Source organism: Streptopelia decaocto (assembly GCF_964273445.1).
Source record: "Streptopelia decaocto genome assembly, chromosome: 3".
Taxonomy (NCBI): Eukaryota; Metazoa; Chordata; class Aves; order Columbiformes; family Columbidae; genus Streptopelia; species Streptopelia decaocto.
The window spans coordinates 74,259,313-74,285,844 of record NC_138656.1 but is presented as its reverse complement, the minus strand read 5'-3'; the positions used below and the strand labels follow the sequence as shown (position 1 = coordinate 74,285,844).

At 41.0% G+C, this 26,532-nt stretch overlaps 1 protein-coding gene across 2 annotated transcripts in view; it reads left to right on the top strand.

Moving 5' to 3' along the window:
* SOBP (sine oculis binding protein homolog) overlaps window positions 1-26,532 on the top strand; it is a 117,730-nt gene that overhangs the window by 19,565 nt on the left and 71,633 nt on the right. For both annotated transcript variants that reach the window (XM_082048726.1, XM_082048725.1), the window contains exon 4: window positions 3,311-3,462. In XM_082048726.1, the coding sequence (XP_081904852.1) occupies window positions 3,311-3,462 (152 nt within the window). The remainder of the gene's footprint in view (window positions 1-3,310; window positions 3,463-26,532) is intronic.

Genomic DNA, 26,532 nt, shown 5'->3' with positions numbered 1-26,532 from the left:
ATCTCCACTGCAACCAGTATCACAGAATCACAGAATGGTTGGGGTTGGAAGTGACCTCTGGAGATCACTTAGTCCATCCCCCTGCTATAGCAGGTTCACCTAGAGCAGATTGCACAGGAATGCAATCCAGGCGGGTTTTGAATATCAAGAAAACCCGCACATGATGAGATTTAGACCTTTATCATTGTCCCCAGCTTTTCTCCTCACCCATAAGCCATATGGCATGGCTCTGTACCCGTCCCAAGTATGGGTCCTTTTCTCTGCTGTTCTTAGCTTCACTTGAAGCTGAAGGAAAGGGATTTGTTTTAAGAGTTTTCCTCCCACCAAGCTGCACAGGGCTCCTGTTGGTGGTCTGTAGGGACTTAGTCACATGATATTGGATATTTTATTTTATTGCCTGATGAGTTGCATTACAAGAAGTTAGAGTCCCATCAGAAATTTACTTGGACAAATGTACAGCTGAGAAAACAAAGGTGACTTAAAAGTGACGTGTACTAGCATGTACTGTTCCAGGAGGCACATGCTGCTTTTTGTGGCCATACTCGGCTAATCTTTGTAGCAGTGTTCCTGAGTCTTTTAAATGGAAGAAGCATCTAGTTTTATTATTACTCTTACTATTAAATGGACAATATTGTATATGGCCATTCTTTGATGACTGGGGGAGAAGGGAGTAGAAGAGAGAAATAATTCAAGTTCTCTGTGTTTAGGCAGACTCTTGCCCTCCCTTTCTCCCTTCTTTCAAAATGATGAACATTTTGATTAATATTGATGATGCCTTCTGTATATCAGCTGTGTCTTCTGGAAGTGCAGACAGTGGCTGGAAGTAGTAGTTTGTAGACCATTCTCTGTTGTTCTATTGACTGTCAGATCCATGGACCACAAGTGAAGCAATGCTGCTTCAAAGGAGTTCCCGTGGGGTGGTGGTGAAGTTCTGCTGCTCAGGCCACAGGAAGACAACAGCTTGACAGAGTAGACACTTGTCCCTCTCCTCTTCTTGCCAGGATCTATCTTAGATCTATCTTTGGCAGAAGGAGGTGGACTGAGCCTTACTGTCCTGCATAGCCTCCTGCAGAGAAGTGAGTAATGCAGCTTTTATGTGTAAATAGTTGCTGCTGCTGCTGGGATGGTGTATAATTGAAAGTGGACAATGTGGTCTTTCTGCTCATCTGTGGGAGACAGTTATTGTGTGTCAGGGCACAAGAGTTGAATGGTAGCTGAGGGGCTTCCCCTATGAAGTCACACGTGAAAGCCCCTGGAGTCCCCATGGCAGAGCTCTGTGCTTCACCTTAAAAACTGCACCCCAGACAAGCCAACCTGCTTCAAAAAGAGTTACTCCAGTGCCTTCTTTGCCAGTGAACTCTCTTTCAGCTCTATATATATTTTTTTTTTCATTTATGACAGTTACTCTCACCAGAAATGAATGCTATTAGAAAGATCTATCACTGGTAGATCTTTTATTTTCCAGAGATAAAGTGCTTGTTATCAGCAGGAGAATATATGTTGCTGTTATCTGAAACAAGAGCTTGCTGTCTCTCTCCTTTGGTTCACAGGATCTTCTCTTGCCCCGATATGTTCAAAGGGGCAAGTTCAATCTGTAAGGAATTGGTTTACTATGATGCAAAAGTAGCTGAATCAGGGCACCTTTGTAAAAGCTTAGTACATAAAAAAATTAAAGGTAAAAATGGTGGGAAGAGCTCTTGGGCTGTACTGGAGTAGCTGGCATCCTTGCCAAGGCTGGTTCAAAGAGAAAGCTGTGACAGCACCGTGCAACACCACCCTGCCTGCGCTCCTGTGCCGCTGGCTGAGATGACAACCAGCTCAAGGGCAGGCTTCTTGACCCTGTAGATGGCTAGTGATAATTTTGGCCAAATTGCTTTGATTTCCCTTGATGTTCAATATGTGAAAACATTTATAATATTGGCAAATCCCATTCTAAAAGGTAAGTGATAAAATACATTAAACACAAATCTGTGTTACAACTTGGCCTTAAATATAGGTTTAAAGGTAGACGGTCTGATTAAAACTAAAAGGTCATTATTTTACATTGTATAGTTTTATTTGTAGCTATAAATCATAACACAATTTGTGGGAGGAAAAAAGTTATTAAACTGGCAATATTTATTCCGTTAAGGTGAATATAATGCAGCACGTAGTACTGAATTATGATAGCCAGGGAAAGGAGCCAAATCACTCTGCTAAAAATTAGTTTGCCAATAATTTTACAGAATGATGACAGCATAGCTTCAAAAACAAATCTTTTATAGGGAACTCTCTGAGCTATGAATTCTCCACAGCGCATGGACCAGGAACTGCTTTAACAATTAGTCTTCAGGGATTTTTCTTTTTCTAGAAGTTAGACAATGGCTGCTGTCTGTAACTGAAAGGTCACGCTGTATCATAGACTGGACCTAAGAAACTGAAGAATTCCCAGTTTTAAGTTAAAAATATTCACACTAACTTATGTCTTGATCTGTTTAGGAGGCTTAACTATTCACTGCCCCCATCTGTGAGGCTGGGGTGTGAACGATGACCACATAAGGATATTGGTAGTACTTTAATAATAAGCCCTGTGGGTTTTTTTGATATAGCATTCATAACACACTTTAGAAATCGAAAGAGACTTGGGAATTCTGCCTGAATTAAAATTTGACCGATGAACATAAAGACTGTACAGTAACCTGGCAGACTTTACCATAGTGCTGCATCTTCCTTCTCGCTCAAGTCTGTGTTCCTGTGACTGCTGTATTCACGTGGAAACTTCTCATTTTGTACACCAGCCATTATTTCGAAACAACACTGAAAAGGGGTATTTAATGTTCCTTCTTATTTAGAAGAGGGCTCTTGTTAGAGACCTGCCTTGGTGCAGTACCTTCAGGGTGTGTTTTATCACCAGCTTGCTGAGCAGAACCTCTCAGGGGCTCACTGCAACAGACTGTAAGTAACAAGAACAAAGCAGCAATACTCATTAAGCCTCTAGTCTTGGTTACTCGTTTAATAAAGACTCGTGCACTCTTAAACGTGCTTAAAAAGCTCTTGAGATTTCCCAAGCTTTTGAGCAATGCACCATTTTTTAAGCTAATAATCTTTTCCAGCCATCTTGGATGCTCTGCCAATCTGCTGAGCCTGGCTGGCACAGGTCAGCGGTTGCCCGAGGACGAAGCCGGTGATCACAGACATGCACAGTTCTGCTCTCAGGGAGGATTTAGAAATAAGATGAGCCGGTGCTGCTTGTATCTAAGAGTAAGTGTGCAGATGTCTGAGGAAGGTGTTTGCATCTTGTGTAAACATTGTTCTTATATTTTTGTTGTAGAAGATGATGTGTCAAATGTACAAATAATGTGTGCCTGGTGCCAGAAAGTTGGAATCAAGCGCTATTCCCTGAGTATGGGAAGTGAAGTGAAATGCTTCTGCAGCGAGAAGTGCTTTGCAGCTTGCCGAAGAGCATATTTCAAGAGAAACAAGGTAAGAGAAATAAGGAAAGATGTAACCTACATAGACATAACTTAATCAGGCCCAGCCTGGGTCCCATTTAGCATCTAATAGAAACTCTTTTCTTTTGTTTTCTCTGTCTCACCTAGTCCCTCCACTTTCCATCTGTATCGTCTGTTGAACTGTCAGCCCTTTACTAACCCCGTTTCTTTCAGTTTCCTTCAGCTTGATGCTTGGGTTTTGTGAGAGTCAGGGAACTTAAATTCTAATAAGCAGCAACATAGGAGTCCCAATTTGGCCTTAGAATTTCAGGATACTTGCTGCATAAATGTGACCAAGAGGAGAAATTATGGAAATAGAGTAGAAGAGGGTTGTATATGACAGTGTCACTAAGTCCCATGACACTGGGATCATGGCCAGTGGATAAATATTTTGGGGCCTAAGTCTGGGTCCCATCATGATAGTGGACATCTTCCCACTGCTGCTAGTGAGTGGTAGTTTCATTATTTTAAAATGTATCATAACGAATAAATTATCATTGCTGCAAAATTCAGACACTATACGAGTTTTGTCTTGGGGTAAGCAATGTTAGAACATCTAGAGTAGCGTGAAAACCCCTCCCACTCAATTTAAATTTAACTCGGTCTAAAATTAGAATGCAATCCTAATATTGAATGTCTACAAAAATTGCTGTAATTGCTGAAGTACAGTGCCTGAAAATGCCCTCTAGGTTATTTCAGCAGCTGCTTTTCTGCAGCAGAATGTGTGATATGTCATTTACAGAAAAATAACAAAAGAATGCTCCAGCATTTTTACTTGCTGAAAAAGTAGCTGTGACCTTTTGGTACTTAATACTGTGAGTCTTTGGGTAGCCTTAATTGTCTTAGAAATATTTATTATTCAAAAAACCCTTTACATTTTGATTTTCTAAATGATGCCGTTTTCCCTCATGCTACAGAACATTCCAAGCCTGTCAAGTTCAAATTGAATTCAGGTCTCTAAATCTGGTCTTTTACATCTGTGGTAATAACAAATGAGTACATATGGATCCTAGATTTAAGATGCAATGTTATTAGCAAATTACCCTCCTTTATAAATTTGGGTCATATCATTCTGCTGAAAAAAAAAAAAAAAGGGAAAATAATGCCCGAAGAATTAGGTTGCAAAAATCAGTGGAGTGGAATTTTAGTGGCAGTCTTGGAGAATCAAGCTCATAATGCCTACTGGAGCAGACAGGCAAGTTAAAGTCACATGAGTCTTCTGCAAGTAGTGGTGTTTATATCCTTTTTATCTAGGAGAAGTGTAAACGAGGGATAGACATGCTCCTTAGATGCTCCTCGTTCAAAAATAAGCTCACATGGATGTATGTGAATGTGCGCACATGCACATTTATGCACAGGCAGTTCAATGTGCCTTACAATGTGTAAGACACTCTGTAGTGACAGGATCCAGGTCACCATCAGCTGATGCTCCTGTGGCTTTCAGTCACAAAAGCACATGGGTAAGACAGTTCACAGTAATGGAGGCATTGTCAGTGATCCTAGTTAGGTGATCCTGTGTGTCCAGCTGTGATCAGTACCAGATAATTTGGCCAGCTGTGTAGAGGCAGATGAAAGAGCAACCAGCTCATGGTAGATTCTCTTTCCTCTACAGCTTAGATCCTGAAACAGGAGGCTTAGATCTCTTACTAAATGAAAGTAAACACGTTAACATAATGCATAAGTGTACTTCAGCCACTTTCTAACCCATGAGTAGTAGGATTCAGTAACAGTTTATGACCATGAATTCCATCAGTCAGGCAATATATGCAGAAGTTCCCTTTTACCTGACTTACAATCTGTTACTCATGTGCTTTGTTGGAGGCCTCCCTGTCCTTGTATTATGTGAAAGGATGAATTAGAGCATCTCATTCCTTCTGATTCCCTTTCCTATGGTTAACTTCTTCTGGAAGCTAAAAGGTGCTGAATATTTCCATCCAGAAAGCTCTCTGTATTAATAATTTTGTATATATGTATATCTAAATAACAATATATGTTCCTAATATTTTCATGTACCATCATATCCCAGTGAAATGCCCTATTCTTCACTAAAGAGGTTGCAAATTAACAAAATGTCATGTGGGAGGACTTGGCAAAACATGATGACATAACATATAATTGATAATGTGTTGGTTGCTACATTGGCTCCACTTCAGAGCTAAGCCAGTGAGTCTAATTTTCTTTCTCTTTGCACCTGTGGAATCTGGAATTGCACAGGATCTGACCTGGCAGGGGAAAACTGGAGCTGCTCCTTGCATGTGTATTTATGGCATGAGATGATCAGGAGACAGAATATTTAGGAAGTGCTGCCATTAAATTAGGACAAGTACAGTAGAATTCAGCAGACCTTCATGCTTCTTATTTTGCACTTCACCTGTTAGTAATAGAGTGGAGTCTTGAGGAACAAGATTAAAGGAAAAGACTGCAATAGTTTCAGATTTAACTGCTGACCTTTAATCTGTTATTACTAGTCCAACAGCGTACCTGTCTTCTCCATGAGTCTAATGCTTATTTATGTATTTAAGAAGCTATGCCACTCTACACTTTCTCATTTTTCAAACAGAGGAGTAAAATAGTCACGTTTCACATGCCCTATGTATGTTTTAAACAGCAGATCTCCGCAACAATATAGTGCTGTATTAAGTTAAACATGTACAGCTGCTGCATTTCTGGGAGCTGACAGGACTTTGTGGTCACTTCATTTAAGGCTTGAATTTCCTAATGGATTGTGTTAAGCTGTCTTCCCTCCCTCCCCTCGATAAGAAGTGCTGTAATAAGCACTTGCTTAAAATGATAGGACTGTTTAAACAGTAAAGAATAAGTCATTGCTAATGTCTCAAAACATCACTAAGTAATGCTGCAAATCATCCATCCCTAAATACTGATTCCTGGGTGCAGAATTAGGATTTTTACCTCTCCCATACACAGGGCAAATGCATGCTGAACGATGCATGCCCACAGATTCCCAGCTGGGAGGAGGCTTGGTATGAGGCCACCTTGAAGGAGAATCATAGAATCATTTTGGTTGGAAGAGACCCTCAAAATCATCGAGTCCAACTGTTAACCTAACACTGGCACTAAACCATGCCCCTAAGAACCTCATCTACACATCTTTTAAACACCTCTAGGGATGGTGGCTCCACCACTTCACTGGGCAGCCTGTTCCAATGCCCAACAGCCCTTTCCTTCAATAAACTTTTCCTAATATCCAACCTAAACCTCCCTTGGCCCAACTTAAGGCTATTTCCTCTTGTCCTATCACTTGCTACTTGGGAGGAGAGACCAACCCCCTCTATGCTACAACCTCCTTTCAGGTAGTTGTAGAGTGATCAGGTCTCCCCTCAGCCTCCTTTTCTCCAGCCTAAACAGCCCCAGTTCCCTCAGCCGCTCCTCATCAGACTTGTGCTCCAGACCCCTCACCAGCTTCGTTGCCCTTCTCTGAACTCTCTCCAGCACCTCAATTTCTTTCTTATAGTGAGAGGCCCAAAACTGAACACAGGATTTGAGGTGCGTCATCATCAGTGCTGAATACAGGAGGACAATCACTTCCTTCGTCCTGCTGGCCACACTATTCCTGATACAAGCCAGGATGCTGTTGGCCCTTTTGGCCACCTGAGCACACTGCTGGCTCATGTTCAGCTGGCTGTCAACCAACACCAAGGGAAGTGCTGCAAAAAGCCCCAGGCTAAGTGGGCACTGGCTGCTCCCAGCCTCGAACTCCTTCCCAGCCCTCTCCTGTCCTGGGTTTAGCAACAATAGCAACACACTGGAATGTACCTTGCTGGCCTCGGGAGTGTTTGAACCCAAGCAGTTTAGTCAGAGGTACACATCAGTCCTTCCTGCCTTTTCTCCCAGGGGACTTCTGTCCGTTTGTCCTCCAGAAGCTCTGCCCCTGAACTCTGTGCATCCGTATGTAGCCACGGTTGTCAGGGAGCTTCATGGCTGGGGTGAGAGTTTGTAAGGAAAAAGACTCGCATGATTTTAAGTTGCTCTTCTCATAAGGAATGCAGATTTTGCTGTAGGTATCCCCATGCCTTGGAGGGACAGAAAAAAAAATATTTTGAAATTATAATGGGTCTCCCCACAGAGTGTAATTTTATCTAAATTACTAGAAATAAATGAAGAAAAAATCATGGGTTTTACCCTGTTAGGCAAAAAGCAAAGTATTTATACTAGATCTGATTTAGAAAAAAACTAACAATACCATTATCACCCCCAAAGAAAAATAACCCAAATCCGAATTCCTGCTCCTGTTTAGTCTAGTATTCATAGTCAAATACACATAATGAACTAGTGTATAATGTTTACCTGTTGTGCATAATAATACCAATTAAAACTAAGTGTTGCAGGAAAAGGGAGTATTTCGTACTAATGTTTGTCATTGAAGATTTAGGATTTGAAGCTGATCTGATGCTCCCTTCCTTAGAGATTTTATTTTATAGGTCAACTAATATGAAGTTAAGTACCAAAGAGGCACATAAGGGCAAAAAGCGCCAGACCACCAAGTTTCAAAAAATTAAATTTAAAGGGAATGACTGGATTCATAATTGGATGCAGTGAATTTGAAGCCTGAAAAGATTAATTTTGAAATTAAGTTTATTGACTCAGTGGGTCAGAAAACAAATTCATTATGACCAAATAGCCAAACCTAGAATGAAGACTGGATTCGGAGAGGTTATAGCCTCTCTCCACAGATATATTAAAGGATATTTTACTTGATTTAACTTAAAACATCAGAGATGAAGTGACTGCAAGATTGTCAGGTGGTATTTTATAACTGACCTTGTTCCTGTTTTGCACTACCTCCCAGTCACAAAAAAATGATAGATATTTTTGTTTACACTGCAGTCAGATTTCATTTATACTAATAAACAAAAAGGCATAAATCAAAAAGTAAGAGTAAAGTGCTGTTTAGCAATGTGAAGATGTAAATGATGATGGCTCTTTTCTCCCCATATGGGATGGTGATGGGCAGCACCATGTGTGAGTTGGTAGCACAGAGAGGCAGTGTGTTCTATGCTCTTTTATCTCATTTGTGTGGCAAGAATGAATTTGAACGATCAAGTGGGACTGTAAGAAGTCATATGCATTTATTTAGTCCTCAGTTCCGTTGCATTAGAGAGTTACTTACATTTTCAAGTTGTATTTAAAGACAATGAAGTGCACACAACAGCATAAAGCTTTAGTACTCCTGCCTGAGTGTTTTTTTTGTTAATTAATATATATCACTGTGTGATTAATACTGACGTGTATATCCAAACACATACTAAAAACTGGGAGTAAACAGCAGCTATCATCATTCTCCTAAGTTATTCCCAAGGGTTGTCAGAGAAAGTTCTCTTGATTTCAAGCTTTATTGTGCAGCCTAACAGCGCATAAGAAACATTTAACAACTCCTTGTTAAGTCAATAAGTAACAGCCAAAAAAAATGTTACTTTCTACTCTTTCTTATGCACCTGCAAAATTTAATTTGTAAAATGATCATCATTCATGGAAATTTGCTTAAAGCAACTTGATGCAAATAATGCCCCTGAAATAACTTAGCTTTTACATCTTCCTTTAGAATCCCTTTCCATAATAAGTTTTGGAACATGTGAGGGTCTGAATAGGAAACCTATTGCTCCTAGAGATTAACTTGCATTAATTAGGTGTTCATAAAGGTCATTGTAGAGCAGGTGTCCTACCTGATTTGCATGAAATCATCCATATTTAGTTCTGTGGAGCTGTAGGGAAGTGGGATTTAATAAACGTTTCACAAAGTTGCTGCTTCTGCTGTGGGTTTGTGTAGAATGTATATTCACGTATTATATTTTGCATATTGTGTAGAATACGTATTTATGTGCATGTGTGTGTGTGCACATCTGCAGGTGTGTGGACACCTCCTTGCCACAGGAGCCAATTAATAAGGTTCCTTGCAAATGCTTCAAAGGTAGAAGGGGAAAAGATGGTGAACATCTCCATAGCTATGATTGCTATGTTCAGGTATAAATGAGTGCTGATGAGTGAAGATGAGATGCTGGGTCTGCAGAGGAAGTAGTTCAAGTGTGGGGCACAACTGCAAATTTCCTTGAGGAACTGTCTGCAGAAGAAGGGGAAAGGAAAATATAACCCCTCAGAGGATGTTTTTAAGGTTTGTGGAGCGTAGAAGGTCGTAGACACTTACCAAGAATCTGGAACAGACACTGAAATATCAAGCAAATCTTGAGCTGTGAAAGAGATGGGTGGCATCAGTTGGAAAGGAGAAGAGTTGGCATCATTGTCTAGCTGTCATCAGCTGGCTTTTTTACTTACTGGATACTAAACCCAGAAATCTCATAAAACTCCTCCTCTAAACCAGAGCTAGGATTTTTCATTACTGGAAGAGGCATATGAAATTCCAAATTAACCTACTGAGACCATCAGTCAGAATATCTCACTGCTCACACACAGCAAAGCAAAACATATTAACATTGCTAACGATTAAATGCATCAGCACCTGACTGATGCCACCGATGACTTAATGAAGGGATCTGGCAAACCCAGTGTGCTTGTCAGTTTGCAAACTCAATGGACATTTTACTGTCCATCTGCTGCCATTTAATACTATAAATTTGAATCAAATTCCCATTGTCTGAATTACTAGCAGGTATCCAATCCAATTAAAAGGCGTGTTCACTTTTAATTTTAACCACCATGTCACATTACATCAGTCGTGTTGCATTCTGGCTACTTTGGTTATATCAAGATGAATATGCTAATTACAGTTTGAGAATCTGCTACCTCTTGGACAGCAGGCGTTTAATTCAAATGAAGCGACCAGTTTATGCGAGGTGTCCTCATATCACTTCTGGACAGCTTCAGCGATTGCATCTCTCCTTCTTGCCAGAAGTAGGTTTTGTTTACATACAGATGTTACAACAAAACACCACTAATTGCATTAGGACCTGACTAGAAATGCTTTCAAGGTTTTTGTGCACTTGGTATGTGCAGTTTAGAGCAATGATTTGGATTTAAATAGGTGTTATGACACCTTGATTTTGGAGATGTGAAAGAAGTTGCTGCCTGACAGAGTGACTGAGGAAGAAAGGTGGCCAGTAGCTATTTTCCTGGAGGTTACTAAGGTGCTTTACTGAAGTCTTCACTTAGATGAACTTTGGGAGGGGAGAAGGAGACACTAGGGGAAAATCAGACATTTTGCTATGTTAAAGAGTTTGGCAAGATAGAATTCATGATCTGTGTCCAGGACATTTTTATATCACCAAGGGATTTTTGATTAAGGAGTTTAGATGCATAGTAATGATGCATTCAGAAAATGAGCAGATCTAATACACAGGAGTGCTTACTTTACCTCTGAACCGCTTTGGCTCCAACCTATGTGAGCTCGGCAATCGCTCAGAAAAATCTTGCTCTTCCCGACATTGGAGTGTCTTGGGTTAGGTTACATTAGCTTAGCCCATATTGCCTTGGTCTCATATGAAATTAGGTACCTTCCAGCTTTGTTTCCATGTGATCAACACAGAATGAGCATCTTTATTCTGATGAAAACTTAGGATAGATCTCCAAAGTGAATGTGATTTGCACAGATTATATTTGGTGCCACTTTTCCCTTTCCTGATGAACACATCAATCATTAATACTAATATGAGCTAGGCAAATAATGAAATGCATATTAAATAATATGTTTGTTCAAAAATATCATGACATTTGAATACATTATTGCCTTAATGCATCTGTTCACTTATCAGTCAGCTCATTAACTTAGGGAAATATTGAAAAAGGAGCTTGACTATTTTTTTCACTCTATATATTTTTATTTAAAAACCAAAATTAAGCAAATATGTTTTTCAAAAATATGTTTGGATTAGGAACAATGTTATGAATGACACCCTTCATACACACTCCTGAAAGGGCTTATGGAATATTACAATTAACCAATTAGTTTAATGGTTTGAAATTCTCCCCAGGTCATTTCTAGTCCTAAAGTTTCTCAGGAGCATGTGTTGCTGTTATGCGTCACCGTCCAGTGGAGTTGTGGCATTTCTTGTCAGGTGATGGTTTGTATTTAATTATTCTTTTACTCTTCCAAAGTGGTGACTTCGCTCTCCATCATGCATAGAAATGTTGGGAAAAATTCAAGGATGAAACTGAGTCAGACCAAAGATGTTCATAGAATCGTAGAATGGTTAGGGTTGGTAGAGACCTTAAAGATCATCTAGTTCCAACGACCTGCCATGGGCAGGGACACCTTCCACTAGACCCAGTTGCTCAAAGCCCCATCCAACCTGGCCTTGAACACTTCCAGGGATGGGGCACCCACAACTTATTCAGCCAGCCTTTTCCAGTGAAGAATTTGTTCCTTATATTTAATCTAAATCTACCCTCCTTCAATTTAAAGCTATTACCATTTTTTCTGTCACTACATGGCTTTGTAAAAAGTCCCTCTCCAGCTTTCTTGTAGATCTCCTTTAGGTACTGGAAGGCTGCTGTAAGGTCTCCCCATATCCTTCTCTTCTCCAGGCTGAACAACACCAACTGTCCCAGCATTTTTTCATAGAAGAGGTACTCCAACACTCTTAGCATCTTGGTGGCCCTCCTCTGGGCTCGCCCCAACAGGCCCATATCCCTCTGATGTTGGGGGCTCCAGAGCTGGACACAGGACTCCAGGTGGGGTCTCATGAGAGCAGAGGGGCAGAATCAACTCCTTTGACCTGCTGGTCACACTTCTTTTGATGGAGCCCAGGATATGTTTGGCTCTCTGGGCTGTGACCACATATTGCCAGCTCATGTTGAGCTTCTCATCAACCAACACCCCCAGGGCTTTCTTCTCAGGGCTGCTCTCAATCATTTCTCTGCCCAGCCTGTATTTGTGCTTGGGATTGCCTCAACCCATGTGCATGAGCTTGAACTTGGCCTTGTTGAACTTCATGAGGTTCGCATAGGCCCACCTCTGAAGCCTGTCACAGTCCCTCTGGATGGCATCCCTTCCCTCCAGTGTGTCGACCACGCTACACAGCTTGGTCTCATTGCCAAACTTGCTGAGGGAGCACTCAGTCCCACGGTCCATGTCACTGACAAAAAAGTGAATTCACATCGTACATCTCTTGTCCCCTTTAGGTAGGAGTTTTTCATCCCTTTTAGGTTTGTTTGCAAACCTTTGCTGGTTTATGGGAAGACCAAAGAAAGCCTTACACACATTAACCTTGAATCTGGCCTCATGAGTCTAGATGAGGCTTGGTGAGGCCAAATGGTTATAACTTAAAAGCTGCCAAATGAACAGGAAAATCTACTACTGGGAATTCTTAAAGTCAGCTTCTTGCTATATATCAAGCTGTGCTTGATGTACAAGTGTTAAACTTGCAGGAAGAATGATGTGGGGTTTATAGGGCAAAAGTCTGAAAATGTGAAATATCTTTCCTGTAGAAAATAATTTCTGCAATAACAAAAGACAGTTTGCTGTCCAGCTGAGTTCAGTGATAGGCTGCTCTGTCGAAAACCCAAGCTTTTACCCATTTCAGTTTAAACTGGGCTGAAAGTAAACATGAGTTGCAAGTTGTCAGCCAGGATGCAGTTTTGTATCTAAAGTAAATGTACTAATCTGTTTAATAAGTTTTAGAAACAGTCATCAAGTATCTGATGGTTTTGAGGGTGAGAGGGTTGTGCGTGTGTTTGTGTGTATGTGTGGCTTCGGATGGTTTTGTTTTATTTAAACTCCTGCCTAAGGAGCTGGAGACTAGGCTCTGCCTCTGTTGCACAGAGGGGCTGGCAGAGGTGCTCAGGGTGGAGATGTGGCTCCGTTGCTGTCCATTTACGTTAAAAGCAGAGCATAGCATCTCCCTGTCTCTTATCTGGGCTTTGTGAGGGGAAGGACCTTCAGTGGGGTATGGCAGCCCAACACAGCTTCACCAAGTGGTGTGTGAGAGCATCACAGACTCAGCTTCCGCATTAGCACTGACTAAAACCACTAATTTTCCCAGTATTGTATAGTTGGATAGAGTGGTGCTCTGTCTCATACATCTGTGTCCCTTCCCTCCCCTGAAATTTGGACTGTCATGTCAAAAGGGAAACCTGTTAAGTTAGAAATCAAACCACCACCCAGTCTCAGGTAGTCTTATTATTTTTAATTTAGCCCCCAGGCTTTCGCAGTTGTGGTGCACAGTGCTACTAAATCAGATGGAAGAGAGCTCCTAGAACTAAATCTAAGTCTTAAAAGCTTAATGTAGAGATTTAGACAGAACACTGACATTTAGATATTTGTGAGGAGGTACGTTTGAATAGTTTCATGGTATAGAAGTAATAAGAGTCAACTTTGGCTGTTGTCAAATGGTGCAGTCTCATGCCTCCGTTTCAGGAGCAATTTATCAATATCAATGCCTTGATAAGGCAGCTCCTGACTGAGCTTTGTCTAATGCACAGACATTAAAAGAACTGGTGGCTGTACTCGTAATCTCTGTAGTGGAAGGTAGTAACTTTATCCTAAAGGAAGGAAGGACCAGGAGCTCTGACAGAGAAGGCTCTAAAATACCAAGGAAAAGGGTTAACCAAGAGAAAGTTTTAAAATAAAGGGGGAAAAAAGAAGCATTGAATCACTCTGGAGGCTATTTAAGAACACCATATTAGATGCACAGATGGTATGTATACCTCTGAGCAAGGAAAAAGTAGAAAGGGGAGAGTAAATCTGGCATAGTTAAGTGAAGAAGTGCATAAGCTTAAAGGGACACTGTCAACTTAAAAATCACACTTTTATTGGAAAATTTGTTACCTGCTGCTGTTACAAACAACACCTATGATTACTGTAACTGAAAAATGAGACAAACAAGTCCCTCTGATTTGTTGTGTTCTTCCTTTGAGCCTGATCTGGATTCCGTTGGCATCAGTGGGTGACATCCTATTGCTTGTAATAAACCCCGGATCAGGCCTTGTGTACATTGTATGTGGGCAGTTTCATTATTCTGCATGCGGTCTGTTTTCTTATTGTTTCTGTGTTTTTTTCACACACAAGAGAGAAAAAACACTTTTTAAAATCAAATTGGAAGTGTGGTTGTTAAACTATGGAAATGCCAATGGGGTCCCAGGCACACTTGTACCAAATTTTTCACTTTTTAAAGACAAAACTCATCCCTCAAAAATTTTGAGAAAGCAATCAAGCCAGGTATAACCAAAGGTCTCAGAGATAAAGTGCAGGAATAAAAGGACAAGGAAATTAATCTGAAAGGCATATATACAAGGCACTATAGAAGGTATACAAAAAGTGTCCCTGTAGGAAACAAAAGCCACCTGTAAGTCCCCTGCTCCCACAGGCCACCCAACCGTGACTCCAGCCCCTTCTGAAAAAACAGAAGAGCAGAAAAAATAAATCAAATTTTCTGTGTCCATCTTCATCACAGAGGATGATGAGGAAATTCCTTTTCCAAGGACACTTTTCATAGGAAATCAGTGTGGCCTTATAGCAGAAATTGAAGTCTCTTAGGAGGAAGTTATGGAACAACTTCAGCAACTCAAGAGCAGTAAATCACCAGGAGCAGATGGTGCTCAGCTGAGTGTTCCTAAGGAAATGAAAGTGTGAAGCAGCAGAGATATTGACAAGGATCTGCAATATATCATTAAAACCAGCAACTGTTCCTGAAAATTTGGAAGTCATTTGTGTGGTGTTTAAAAAAAAAAAAATAAAACAAAACAACAACCAAAAAAAAAGAGATAAGGTGTTTTTTTGATTCGTGAGCATGGGAAATGAAGCTGAGAGTTCTTAAGCAATTTTTGTTTAATTTGCTTAATGGCAGAATAAAGTAACTTTCAAGCAGGCCTGACCTGGCAGGTTGTAACATTGAAAAGAACAGGTAGGATATAATTTTAATATGTAACAGCTTTTAGAGAAAGATATTTAGGTGCATGTAGTTTATTTGGACTCAGGATCACTTTTGCTGGAAAAAGGTTGGTTTGTTTTTTATGTGTTATTTGATGTCTGTGGGTATTTTGATGCCCTCCATGGAAACAATGAACACATTTTGGCACAGTGGCATGCCTCGGCCCACATTTTCGTATGAAGTTAGACATTTAAATAAGAAGCTGATTGCATTCCAAAGGACCTGACTTCAGTGCCAATGCAAAAATTACTTCATACTGCTGAGGGATGTTTTTATATGTGCTTAAAAAGTTTTTACTTCAATTTGCTACAGAAAAAAATAATTGTTTTTAGAAAAAAGTTGAATTTTTCAACAAAAAACAGATACAACGAAGTGCAAACCCAGTCAACTAAATCCCCATTTTCTCCAGTTATACCATATGGACAAGGAGTAACAGAGGAGTACAGAGGTTTTGCCAAGCAAACACAGCTAGTATGTACACACATGCATGGAAAACAGCCGAGGGAGGGAAATTAGAAGTTCTAATGGATTTAGAATTTAGTAAAGCACTTGAAATAGCATCTCATGAAATCTTACCCTCAGATTAATTCAAATTACTTTGAATATGAACGCTGTCAAGTGGCCTGAAAACGGGCTCAAGGAATAAAGCAAAGGGTGATGATAAAGAGCAGCATATCAGGTTGTGTGCAGAGGAGTGCCAGAGGGACTTGCGTGAGGTTGGTCTTGTTTCATGTTTCATTAATGTTCTCCAGGAGAGAAGAGGGAGCCAGTTCACAAGCTCTGCAGATGATACTAAACTGGGAGGAGTTGCAGATACCAGATAGGACAAAAAATAATTATCTGGAGGAATCAGAAATAATGAAAAAAACCCAACTGATTTACTTGTACTTCGACAAAAGCGAGTTAATATGTCAAGGGGAAAGAAAAAAGAGTGTGTGTGGGGAAACCCAACCTGAAAAAAACAATTGTAGTGGAATGAGTGAAGCTGGACAAGAGTCTGAAGGTGAGGACAGGAAAGGGCCATAAGTTGAACTGTGCAGAGGTAAATGGTATTTAAAGGGCCACAGAGGTCTGGAGTATGGGGGTGTTGAGGAGGATGGTTGGGTGGTTACTGAAACACGGGTAGAGCAAGGAGCAGCAAGATTTGGAGGAAGTGTGGATGGGCAGGGTTAAGGGATGAGCAGAGTCAAAGATGATTTAGGGAATACGAAGATGTTAAGCCTGTGGAGAAGGAGGAGAAGGCTGGACAGTTCATCTTTTGAAATTTCGATGTATGGTACTTTCATGTGTTAGTACTTGGAACTGTGGCCTGAAATGAGCTGCTTTGCTTGGGATGGACCAAACTGGGGCAAGTAAACACTAGTAAATACAGAAGCTGGCACTGACAGGGGGAATGCATACACCGTCATCTGTGTATTTTCCATCACCAATGTCTGCAGAAATGAAAGGATAGCATACTCGGATTCCACAAGCAGTGTTACTTCCCAGAATTACACTGCCCATTTTTAGACTGAACTGTCACAAATAGTAGTTAAAGGCCTGAGCCACAAGCCACTGAAATAAACAGGAGTGCTCTGTCTGGAGTAGCAGTTGGACTGGACCTTAAATTAAATAGCATAGTTGCAAAGGTTCAATAAAACTTATGATTATTAGCAAAATGTATAGCTAAGCCAAATAAAAGAGCAACGGAAACCAAACCTCATTCATCAGAGATATTGCCTGCCAGTGTAAGCCCCAGATGCATCCCATAACTGCGTAGATTATCGGGTATTTTTCACTCCTTCCTTCAGGTATTGGCTATTGTCAGCTGCAATTTGCCAGATGAGATGAACAAATGGGCTGATCACTATGGCGAGACCCATATTCCTAATCAGAACGGTTGCACTGATGGCATGGCAAGCATGAAGGGCTCTGTGACATAATCCAAATCTAAATTGACATGTCCCATTTGGTTGGCCAAATATGTGACTGGTGTAAGCAGGCATATCTTTATTAAAATCAATGGGGCTACTTACATCATCTGTGATTTTGGCCCAGTGTAGGAACTGTAATAACTCAATTTTGTTCTTACTGAGTCTGGAGAAGCACTAGGTTTACTATAGTGTCACTGGAAAGTTTTTTGTTATTATCATTAAAATTAAAATGTTTTGTCTCCCTTGCAATCATCTCAAATCCTTCATAAAAATTTTCAGCGTTCATAATGCAGTTGTCAGTGTCACCACACTGCTCTTTTGAAGTATTTTGAAAATGTCATTATTTTCTAGTATTTACTGTTGATGCAAATATGGAAAGTGTCGAAAACTTCTAATAAAAACATTAAAGCAATATGTGAGGTTGTGTTCAATCTCACATAGTAAGGGCTATTTTTAAAGAAGTGTCATGTAGAACTCTAATACATTATATCTGGACATTTCAGTATAAAATGTAATGTGTAGCACCTTCGCTATGCCTAACTTTACCAAAGAACAAAAATAGAGATATGCATGTTGCATTGTTTGTAAGATGTTTCCTAAAATGGGTTTCCTAAAGACAGCTAATTGCAAATGTGGTTATTTTGAGCTCTTTGTTTCTTCACCCTTGAAGAACAACTCAATATAAATTGCAGAACAGAATATGGAATAAGGTGCTGACCACTAGTTTCAAATCAAAGGAAGTATTTTGGTTCTGCAGATATTAGGGACGACACTTCCACTGTTGTCAGTAGGATGAGAACTGAATCCCAAGCTACAAGCCGATGGTGGCATTTCAGCAGGAAAAAATGAGGAGTTAGATATTTGTCTGTGTACTTCATGGTCTACAATTAGCAGGTTTTGCTGATAAAGCTGTATAAGGTATTTTAAATTTAACCTAATTTATATTAAATAAAGTAAAGCCCGGGTCTGCCACACTTAGTGTGGGCAGCTCTTTATTCTCCAGTAGCTCATGGCAGGGAGGCAATGCACATTTTTCCTCTTTCACCATTCTGCCTTATCCTTTCCCTTGCTTTATTAAGTGGAACCTTTCTAGCCTTTGAAATACAGCTACCAAACTTTTAACCTCTCTCTGGCTATGTCCTCCTACATTTCCTAACCTGTTTCTGCACTTTCACTGATGAGGTTAGGGTAAGGTATGGCATTTACTGTTCCATGTTGTGTTCTGTATTTGCAGCATGTCTTGTGTTGTCTTATGGATGTTTTCTTAGGTTGTTTTTTTCTAGCGAAAGGTACCGAAGAGATTCTAGTTGTTTTTTCTCTATGCCCTTAACGGGGTTTAACATATCACCCCATTAAACAGTCATTTCTTCTGTGCAATTGTAATTACTGGAATGTAGGTTGCTATTATTAATCATCTTCCCAGTCGTACTGTTACATTCATCATGTGAGGAGACGCGGGTGTACATTTGGATCCAGCAGGATGACAACTTCTTATTCGCGGTGATCCGAAATTGAACCCGTGAAGCAAAGAATGACTTTTACAAGTCATTTTCCTGTTTGCCAATTTTGAAGGCGGCTCTGTGCCATTTTGCAGTACTCCGTGCTGATTGTGACCCGTGTGGATTTAGGGATTTCATGAATAATACAAGAGATGCAGGAGCAGTTGGAAAAAAAAACACAACAGTTTCGCACGTTGTTTGTGTCAGGGCTCAGTAATGGATTTACCCTCGAACGCAGCCACTGCTAAGAAGACATTCTGGTTTCCAGGGCCTCACACTATGCATGCAGGACTCATTTTGGTTTTGCACACCCGGCTCTGTCGCTGCTCTCCCTTTGTTTCCAAATAGCGCCTGCTCTGCTGCGTCCATGTGCCTTCACGTATTCCTACAGGAAATCTACTTTCATGCCCAAGAGGAAGAAAGTCTAGCAGCACGTTTTCTGCAAATAAGCATATTCCTCTGGGAAGCGTGCTTGCAGAGGAGCAAAGAGGACAGCGCAGCTGTAAACATTCGGCTCCGAGATAATCAGTGCCCCAGCAGGAGCACCTTCCCCGCACAGCTGTACAATTCCCTTTGCTCTCTAGAAGGCACTGCACCCTACGTGCAGTTTCCAAGCTACATTTAACACAATTGCCCATCAGCACTTAGGAAGCAGTTACCACAGAAACCCAGCAGAGACCAATTAGTCACATGATTAAATTAATTAAAATAACCCAGGGTATCTGCCATCTTGCTTCTTTCTGCTACGCATAGCGCATGACTCAGGCGGAGCTGTAATTGGGTAGCATTATTATGCCTTTTAATCCTAGAATCATCTTCATACTGTACTGGAGGTGGTCTTTGATTTTTCCTTTTCCACTGGTCTGTGTAAATCCCTTCCCAGAGATCCGTGTTATTCCCTTGCCGCGGAGATGCATTATTCCTTTTCTGGAGATCTGTGTTATTGCACAAAACCCATTCTCCAGCCCCCTCAATAAGCCAAGTAGTATCAAATTTACAAAACATCAGATTTAACAACAGTGAGATTTGTTATGTTTGGGATAAGAGGATTTGGAAACATTTTCAATTGCACAGCTAAGACTTTTGGAGGTCTTTAATGACAGCTCTAACAATACTTGCCAGAGAGAGCTCTGTAATATGTATTAGCACTTGACCTGAGAATTGTAAAGCGCTAAGAAAAGACTGTATGTTGTGTCTTCATTTCCCAAGTAATACTGTTATTGCGGTGGGGTGCATTTAAGTGGAACAAGCTGTCTGCCTAGTAAGACTGATTCCTAGGAAAGGCAGGCAGTTCAGTTTGTTCTCTCTCATTTTTAAAACCTAGAAATGCACAGTCATATTCTGTCTTAGTAAATCAGTCCTTTGTCCTTGGTCCTTTGGCTGCCCTGATAACGGCATCCCCTGAATATCCATGTCAGCTAGGGTTTTCTTCTATTATATCAGTGTCATACTTCTGCATGCACACAAATCATCTCTACCTGAAATGGCATAAAACATGGAACATTGCAATTTCCATCTTATCAAAGGTTTGCTGGTGATTGCTCTGAAGTTACCTTGATCCATGGCACCAAAGGAAAATAATAATAAAAAAATTAATACTATTTCTAGCCCCAGAGTGCAGAGCAGCTTGCCTCTCCAAAGCAGATTCCATACAAACAGACTTGACAAAATAGCATGCATAAATTACACGGCTCTGATGCATTAATTCGTGCCTAACAGAGCAAGTGGCAACAACACTACATCCACAATGGATGGGTGTAAGATGGAAGAAATGAAGTCTGTGGGTTAATGTATAAATAATCAACTGTTACGGAATTTGCAAATATTATGGAAGGAAGCTAGCAGGTTTTGTGCGTGCTGTATTGCTAAAGTGCCATGCACAAACACATTTGCGAGGCTTAACTGGCTCTGACTGGCCTGTCAGGAAGGATGTACATGTTTGGCAGTGCTGAGGCACAGATGCTCCAATATGAGATAAGGTCTAGTCGTGAAATGAGCTCTCTGTCCACCAGAGTAACACCAGTGACAAAAGTGAGCCTCCGCTAAGTCCCAGTACGTTTCCCGAGGTGAAGCAAGCCTTGTGCCAAGTATGATGCCAGTCTGTGATTTTATAGAAATTATCCCCAACTGACCAACATCACCTGCATCCAGGACACACACACAAACACACATAAATTACCAGGCATAAATGAAACCAGTGCTCTGAGCGTTTCCATTTTACTCGTGTTTTGCTTGTAAATTGTCATGGGCTGCTGCAGTGTGTGTAACACCCACTGAAAAATTGCCTCTCGTGTAATGTTTGATCTTGCTATTTTTGCAATAAGTGACAATAAGAACACTGGAAAAGAAATTCCCTGTGGAATCACCCAGTTTTACAGTGTAGTAGTCCCATAGAAATTGGTTGAATTATGTTTCTATAAAACTGAAGTAAACTAGCGGAAAATCTGATCTGAAGATTGTATACCTAGCGGCCACATGCTGTTGTTTCCAGAATTAAAAAATGTCTCATAAATATACTCATGAAAAGGAGAAGGATGCGTTCTGTTTCATATTTAAAGTACTTCATGAACAACCTGCCTAATAAGATCTCAAAGCTTTTCTTACTTTATAACACAGGAGAAAAAAGCATATTTTTTCAGACTAGAGCAATGAAAAGTTTTGACTGTGGTTTCTTGTCATGCTGTGTAAAATAAATGTGTCTGAAGGTAAAGGACAGACTCTTCCGTAACAGCTGAAGTGACGGCAAAAACTGAGGTGTCTGTTTTGTAGTTTCCAGTGTAAACAGGAAGGGAAGAGTTTTTCCTTTGATGTTCAGGGGCTCTATGTTCTTGATATGAGTTTCTTGGTATGGGTTTCTGGCTTTTCCCAGGGAACAGACAGCCCTCCTCAGCCGAGTGTTACGGTGGAGTGAATGGTGATGGAAATATGGGTCCCTCTCCCAGTTGTCCTTGGAGCGGGATTCATAAATGAGAGAGCATGGACTGAAGTGGGTCAGTACAGACCTCTGCCGTATCCACATTTCAGAGAGATGTGGGACCTCTTCCGAAGCAGGAGACAGAGCAGTCCTGTGAGCACCGTTGTCCTCGCCAGGTAGTTTTTGGGGCTCGTAGGGGCACTTCTGAAGTACAGTCACTGAGCTCCTGCTGGGCCGGTCACTCCAGGAGCACACTGATTAGAGGTAGGGATTACAGAAACAGAGAAGTACTGGGGAGTAAAGAACATACTGTTTCAGTTGTGGAGGTCTCGGGCAGTGGGAGCTTTGCAAAGGACTTCAGCGGGATTCCAGGCTTCCTTTGTACAAAGGTGAATAAATTATATTTGCTCTCCTTGGAATAAGAAAAAAGGAGGATATGAAAAGAAACTTGATGAAGTGCAAGCAATTTTGAAATAACTATTGTGAATGAATGTCATAAAAGCATGGTGTATTACATGCCAGAATAAATGAAAGCAAATCAAGATAGCAAAAGCGTTTTTGTGGAATATTTTCTGCTCATCACAATAGCCAAAGCAAAGATTAAAGAGCCATATCGTAATGATTTTATTTTTCTAGGTGTTGTGAATACCTTGTCTCTCAGGAACTGTGATAGGAATTACAGCAAGACATCCATGTCTGGGAAAGTCAGGCCCTCTTTGGCTGAAATCAGTAGGAAGCCTGAATTGAGTAGGAGTAAAGTGATTAGCATTTGGCTTACGTGATTTTAAACAGGAGGAATGGATAAAACATGTACTTCTAAATAATTTATGTATGATTTTTTTTGTGTGTGATTAGAGGACATGTAAGATTGTCTTCAGGCCTAAGTAGTCTGATGAATCACATGAGAAGGAGATGCAGTGCCCTCTTAGTGAGGGAGAAGGGAATATAGGTGAGAGGAGGATAATTTTGGGGGCTTCCTTTTTGCAAGAAGTCATTGTCGCTAGTTCAGAAAGAGCTGGTGAACCTACAGCAGTCCAATATGCAGGATTCATCCATCCCTAATCTCGCCACTCATTTGTGTCCTAAAATGGCTCTGACTTAGAAGTGGTTAGGGCAGAAATAACCTCCTGGAGGCCTTCCAGGCATTTCTCTACATTGCAGGAGGGTTTTGTTGAGTTTAATCCTACTCTATCCTCATGACATTACTAGACAAAAGCACATAATAAATAGTCTGAGAGACTGTAAGGAGGTTCTCTGTGTTTTGATGTGTTTCAATAGCTTTCTTCCACTCTTTGAAGTCCAGAAAGTTGAACAGAATAAGTAAAAGTTCATAACTATCTTTCCCAGCTTGTGTATAATATTAACTGTGTAGGCTGTGGGGTTGAATTCTGGTCATTCTCAGTTTGTCTCGAGTGATTTTAATAGATTAACTAATTATTTTGGAACAGCTGTATTCACAAGTGGGCCATTGCTTTAGGCACGGACCTGTTAGTATGAAGGATGTTGCTGGTATTCTTGATTAGAAACAGTGTACAATTTTGGATAAATGTCAGGTGAGAATTATCTAACTCAAAGCAGGGGGGGACTTGTTTCCTAGCCAGCTGGGATAAAGGAAGATCCAGGTGATTCCAGTTTAGACAGATACAGCTTGTTCTGAGGCCATTTGGATCGGACCCAGTTTCCAAAGCCATATCCTGTATGGCTTGTGTTATCATTTAGGCTTTACGTAAACTGGATGGGAGTCATTTTGCTTTTGCCCGTTTCTCCAAAATTCCTTTGTCTGAAAGCTCAACACTTTTTAATTTTCTCAGCAGCATTTTCCATTAGTCTTGATCTCCTTTGCCTGTCCTTCTCTCCCTGCTGGCACCAGCTTCTGCTTGCTCCTTCGACGTTTCTCATCTGTTGTACCTGCTCTCTGTATCTGCCCTCATGGATCCTGGCACTTCTGTACACCACTGTCACTTACTGTGGTCTCCACAAGAAATCAGAGAAAACTGTTTCTAAATTCTATATAACGAAGACTTTTTTTTTTCCCTCAGAAGCACTATGTTGTCTTTTAACATACGTTTATATATATTCCTTGTGCTAGGAAGCAATAGTAACCATGTCCCTGTTATTCCCCTGCCATAGTCAGTAGATTTGTAATACAATGGCAAAATAACATGGCTCTGCCTTGGGAGCTGACAGCCACTATAGGTGGCACGGGGCAAATGACACATAGGTAATGCTTTTATTTACGTGCCTTCAATAGATTCTTAATAGTTTTCACCGACACTTCTGCAGCAAAAGCTGGTCTCCTTGAGGAGCAGAGAGTGACTCTGGAGGAAATTTTTGTTTATAGATGTCCTCTGTGGATTTCCGTGCCCCTTTTGCTCTCCAGCTGTCCCCTCTGCTTCCCTCTAAGCACATGTACAGTTCCTTTTCACAGCTCTCTGGGGTGTAAATCCTGGCCACTTTGAAAATCAAAGGTAAAGCTCAATCGGCTTCAGCAGGGGCAAGATTTTAGCCCAAATACTCTCATGGAGCAGATGCCCTGCATTGCAGGTGAGTGTGCGTGGCTCTGTGCTGGGACAAAGGAGAGCTGCCAGTGAGTGTCAGAGGAGAGGCTGAGGGATGCTAAACCAATATATATCAATGTTATCATCTTTGCCTTTCTGAGCTGCTTACAGCACTGCATGCTCCTCTGTCGCTTCCACTCAGATTAAAAACCACAGTGAAATGTTCCTTTTTGTGCTTCTGAACGGGAAATCAGAGATAACTGGGATACCTAATATGTATCTGAAAAGATAAGTGGGAGCTTTTTTCCCCTCTGTTGAAGAGTGTTGCAGAAAGAAACAGTTGTCATGACCTATCTATAAGATGGTTCCTTTTCCAGAGAGTTTACTACCGTTCATCTTTCATTACCCCAGGATATTTACAGGTAGCATATTCATTACCTTGAACATTCCCACATGCTTGTACGAGAACGCAGTGTACAGATTCTAGGAGACAGGCTCCGTAGCGCACAAAGACAGGGTATTCTCATTTAACGTTTTAATTTCACTGCACCAAACTGTGGAGCTGCAACATATGTGACTTAGGACTCACTTAGTGTGCGAGACTCAGCGACACAGGGAGTTTTGACTGGTCACATTGCGTGTCACGTTAAAGAGCCTTTTGTCTCCATTCAGGCTTCTGAAACAAGACAAATTATGATATTTTCCTGTTAATTTCTGTTAATTTCTTTCCTTAATGAGTTTCATTAAAATCAAAGCTTCCGGAAGACTGAGCCATGACAGCTGTCTAAAGACTGTTTCACTTGCTATGGGCTGTTTGGGCTGAATAATTATTTCAGCTTTGTGAGGATTATTTCTTTAAATAAGAACAATGATGCACTGTTTGGGAAGAGAAACAAATGCTTGGAGTGGTGCAGCGTAATTTCGCAGCGCTGACTTGTAATACTCAATGGCTTTCAAGAATACCTGGAAAAAACACGTCTTTCTCAGTCTGACACATTTTTTAATGATTTCACTTAAGGATACAAAGGCAGCTATTTCAGCTGGCAAGAGAAAGAGGGCTTGGCTTTTAATGAAGCAAATCAGTTCTTCGAAAGAGAGAGGGGCTTATTCTTTACTGTTGCATTGCTGTGAATGTGACCCAAGAATAAAAAAGCAAGTTTTTCTGGTTTACCATTTGTAAAATGTTCCTGTAGGCTGCAGGTCTGATACTTTGCTAACATAATGGCAAATATTTTGATTCTTTAATATTTCCAGCACTGTAAAATCTTAAAGGTGCATTGTGTATTTCACAGCTATTGTAATTAAAAAGGCATGGCTTTCACAGCATAGTTCAGTCTGTTAGCTGAGCTGACCGTTTTCTTTTGACACGGAAATTCTTAAATCAAGGGGTGGGAAGATGGGAATTTTACAGTAGTCCACTGCTTCCAAGTCTGAACTGGACACTCACCACCTGTTTTCACGAGCTGTTGTGCCGAATTCCTTGTCAGAGTTGCAGAAAACCCGGCTGGTTTGACGGAGCTCATGTTCCTATTGTGAGTCTCAGATTTCAAGACCTCGATGGTAGATTTTTTGGGGGGGAAAGTAAGCATTTTCTGAGATCTAGGGACACCCTCTCAGCTTCCTAAATCCTTGCTCCCTGCCCCATTTCTAATCCCGTGTCCTTCCTGGTGCTGATTTTATCACAGTACTCTCATTCCTTGGAGGATAGAGGCCAGTGACCGCTGCTTAAAGTGAGACTGTAGTTAAGAAAGTGGTTATTTAGAAATGACACCTTCTTGTTTAACAGAGAGACTCTGCATGCTCTGTATGCTTCCTTTGTTGACCCAGATGTATCTTGTCCCTGTCAATGTGGCTGGAGAATGAGTAGATGACTTCTCACCTCAGTTAGCATCATCAGGGTAATGATCGAGAAAGCCTGACACACAGATTGTTTTACTACCAGGAGTGACAAAACACCAAAAAAGACACAGCTTAATTTTTGAATCACAGGTTGGTTTCATAAGACAGAAAAGTACAACCCCATCCGCCCTCAGAAAGCCACTGCTATACTGAAAAATGAAGCCGAGCATATCTGATGCAGTAACTGTCAGAAAGGAAGTCAGGGTCCTGTCGGTACCACAGGACTGGTCTCACGCGGCAGCCACTGCTTGCTGGGGACACGGCATGGGTCAAGTGTTTAAGGTAATTGTTTGTGAACTGGCCGGCTGACAGCTGAAGACCTGCAGTGAATTTGCAGCTTGGCCAGAGTTTCAGAGGGAGCAGCCTCTCCCACCACCAAACGGTTACATACCAGGAAAAGATGGGCTTCAGCCGTTTTATTTTCCTTTCTGCTTGACGGCTGCGGCAGCCTGAGAGGTGCATGCTGCCAGCAGGAGAGGAGAGGTGGCCACAAAGGCACCGT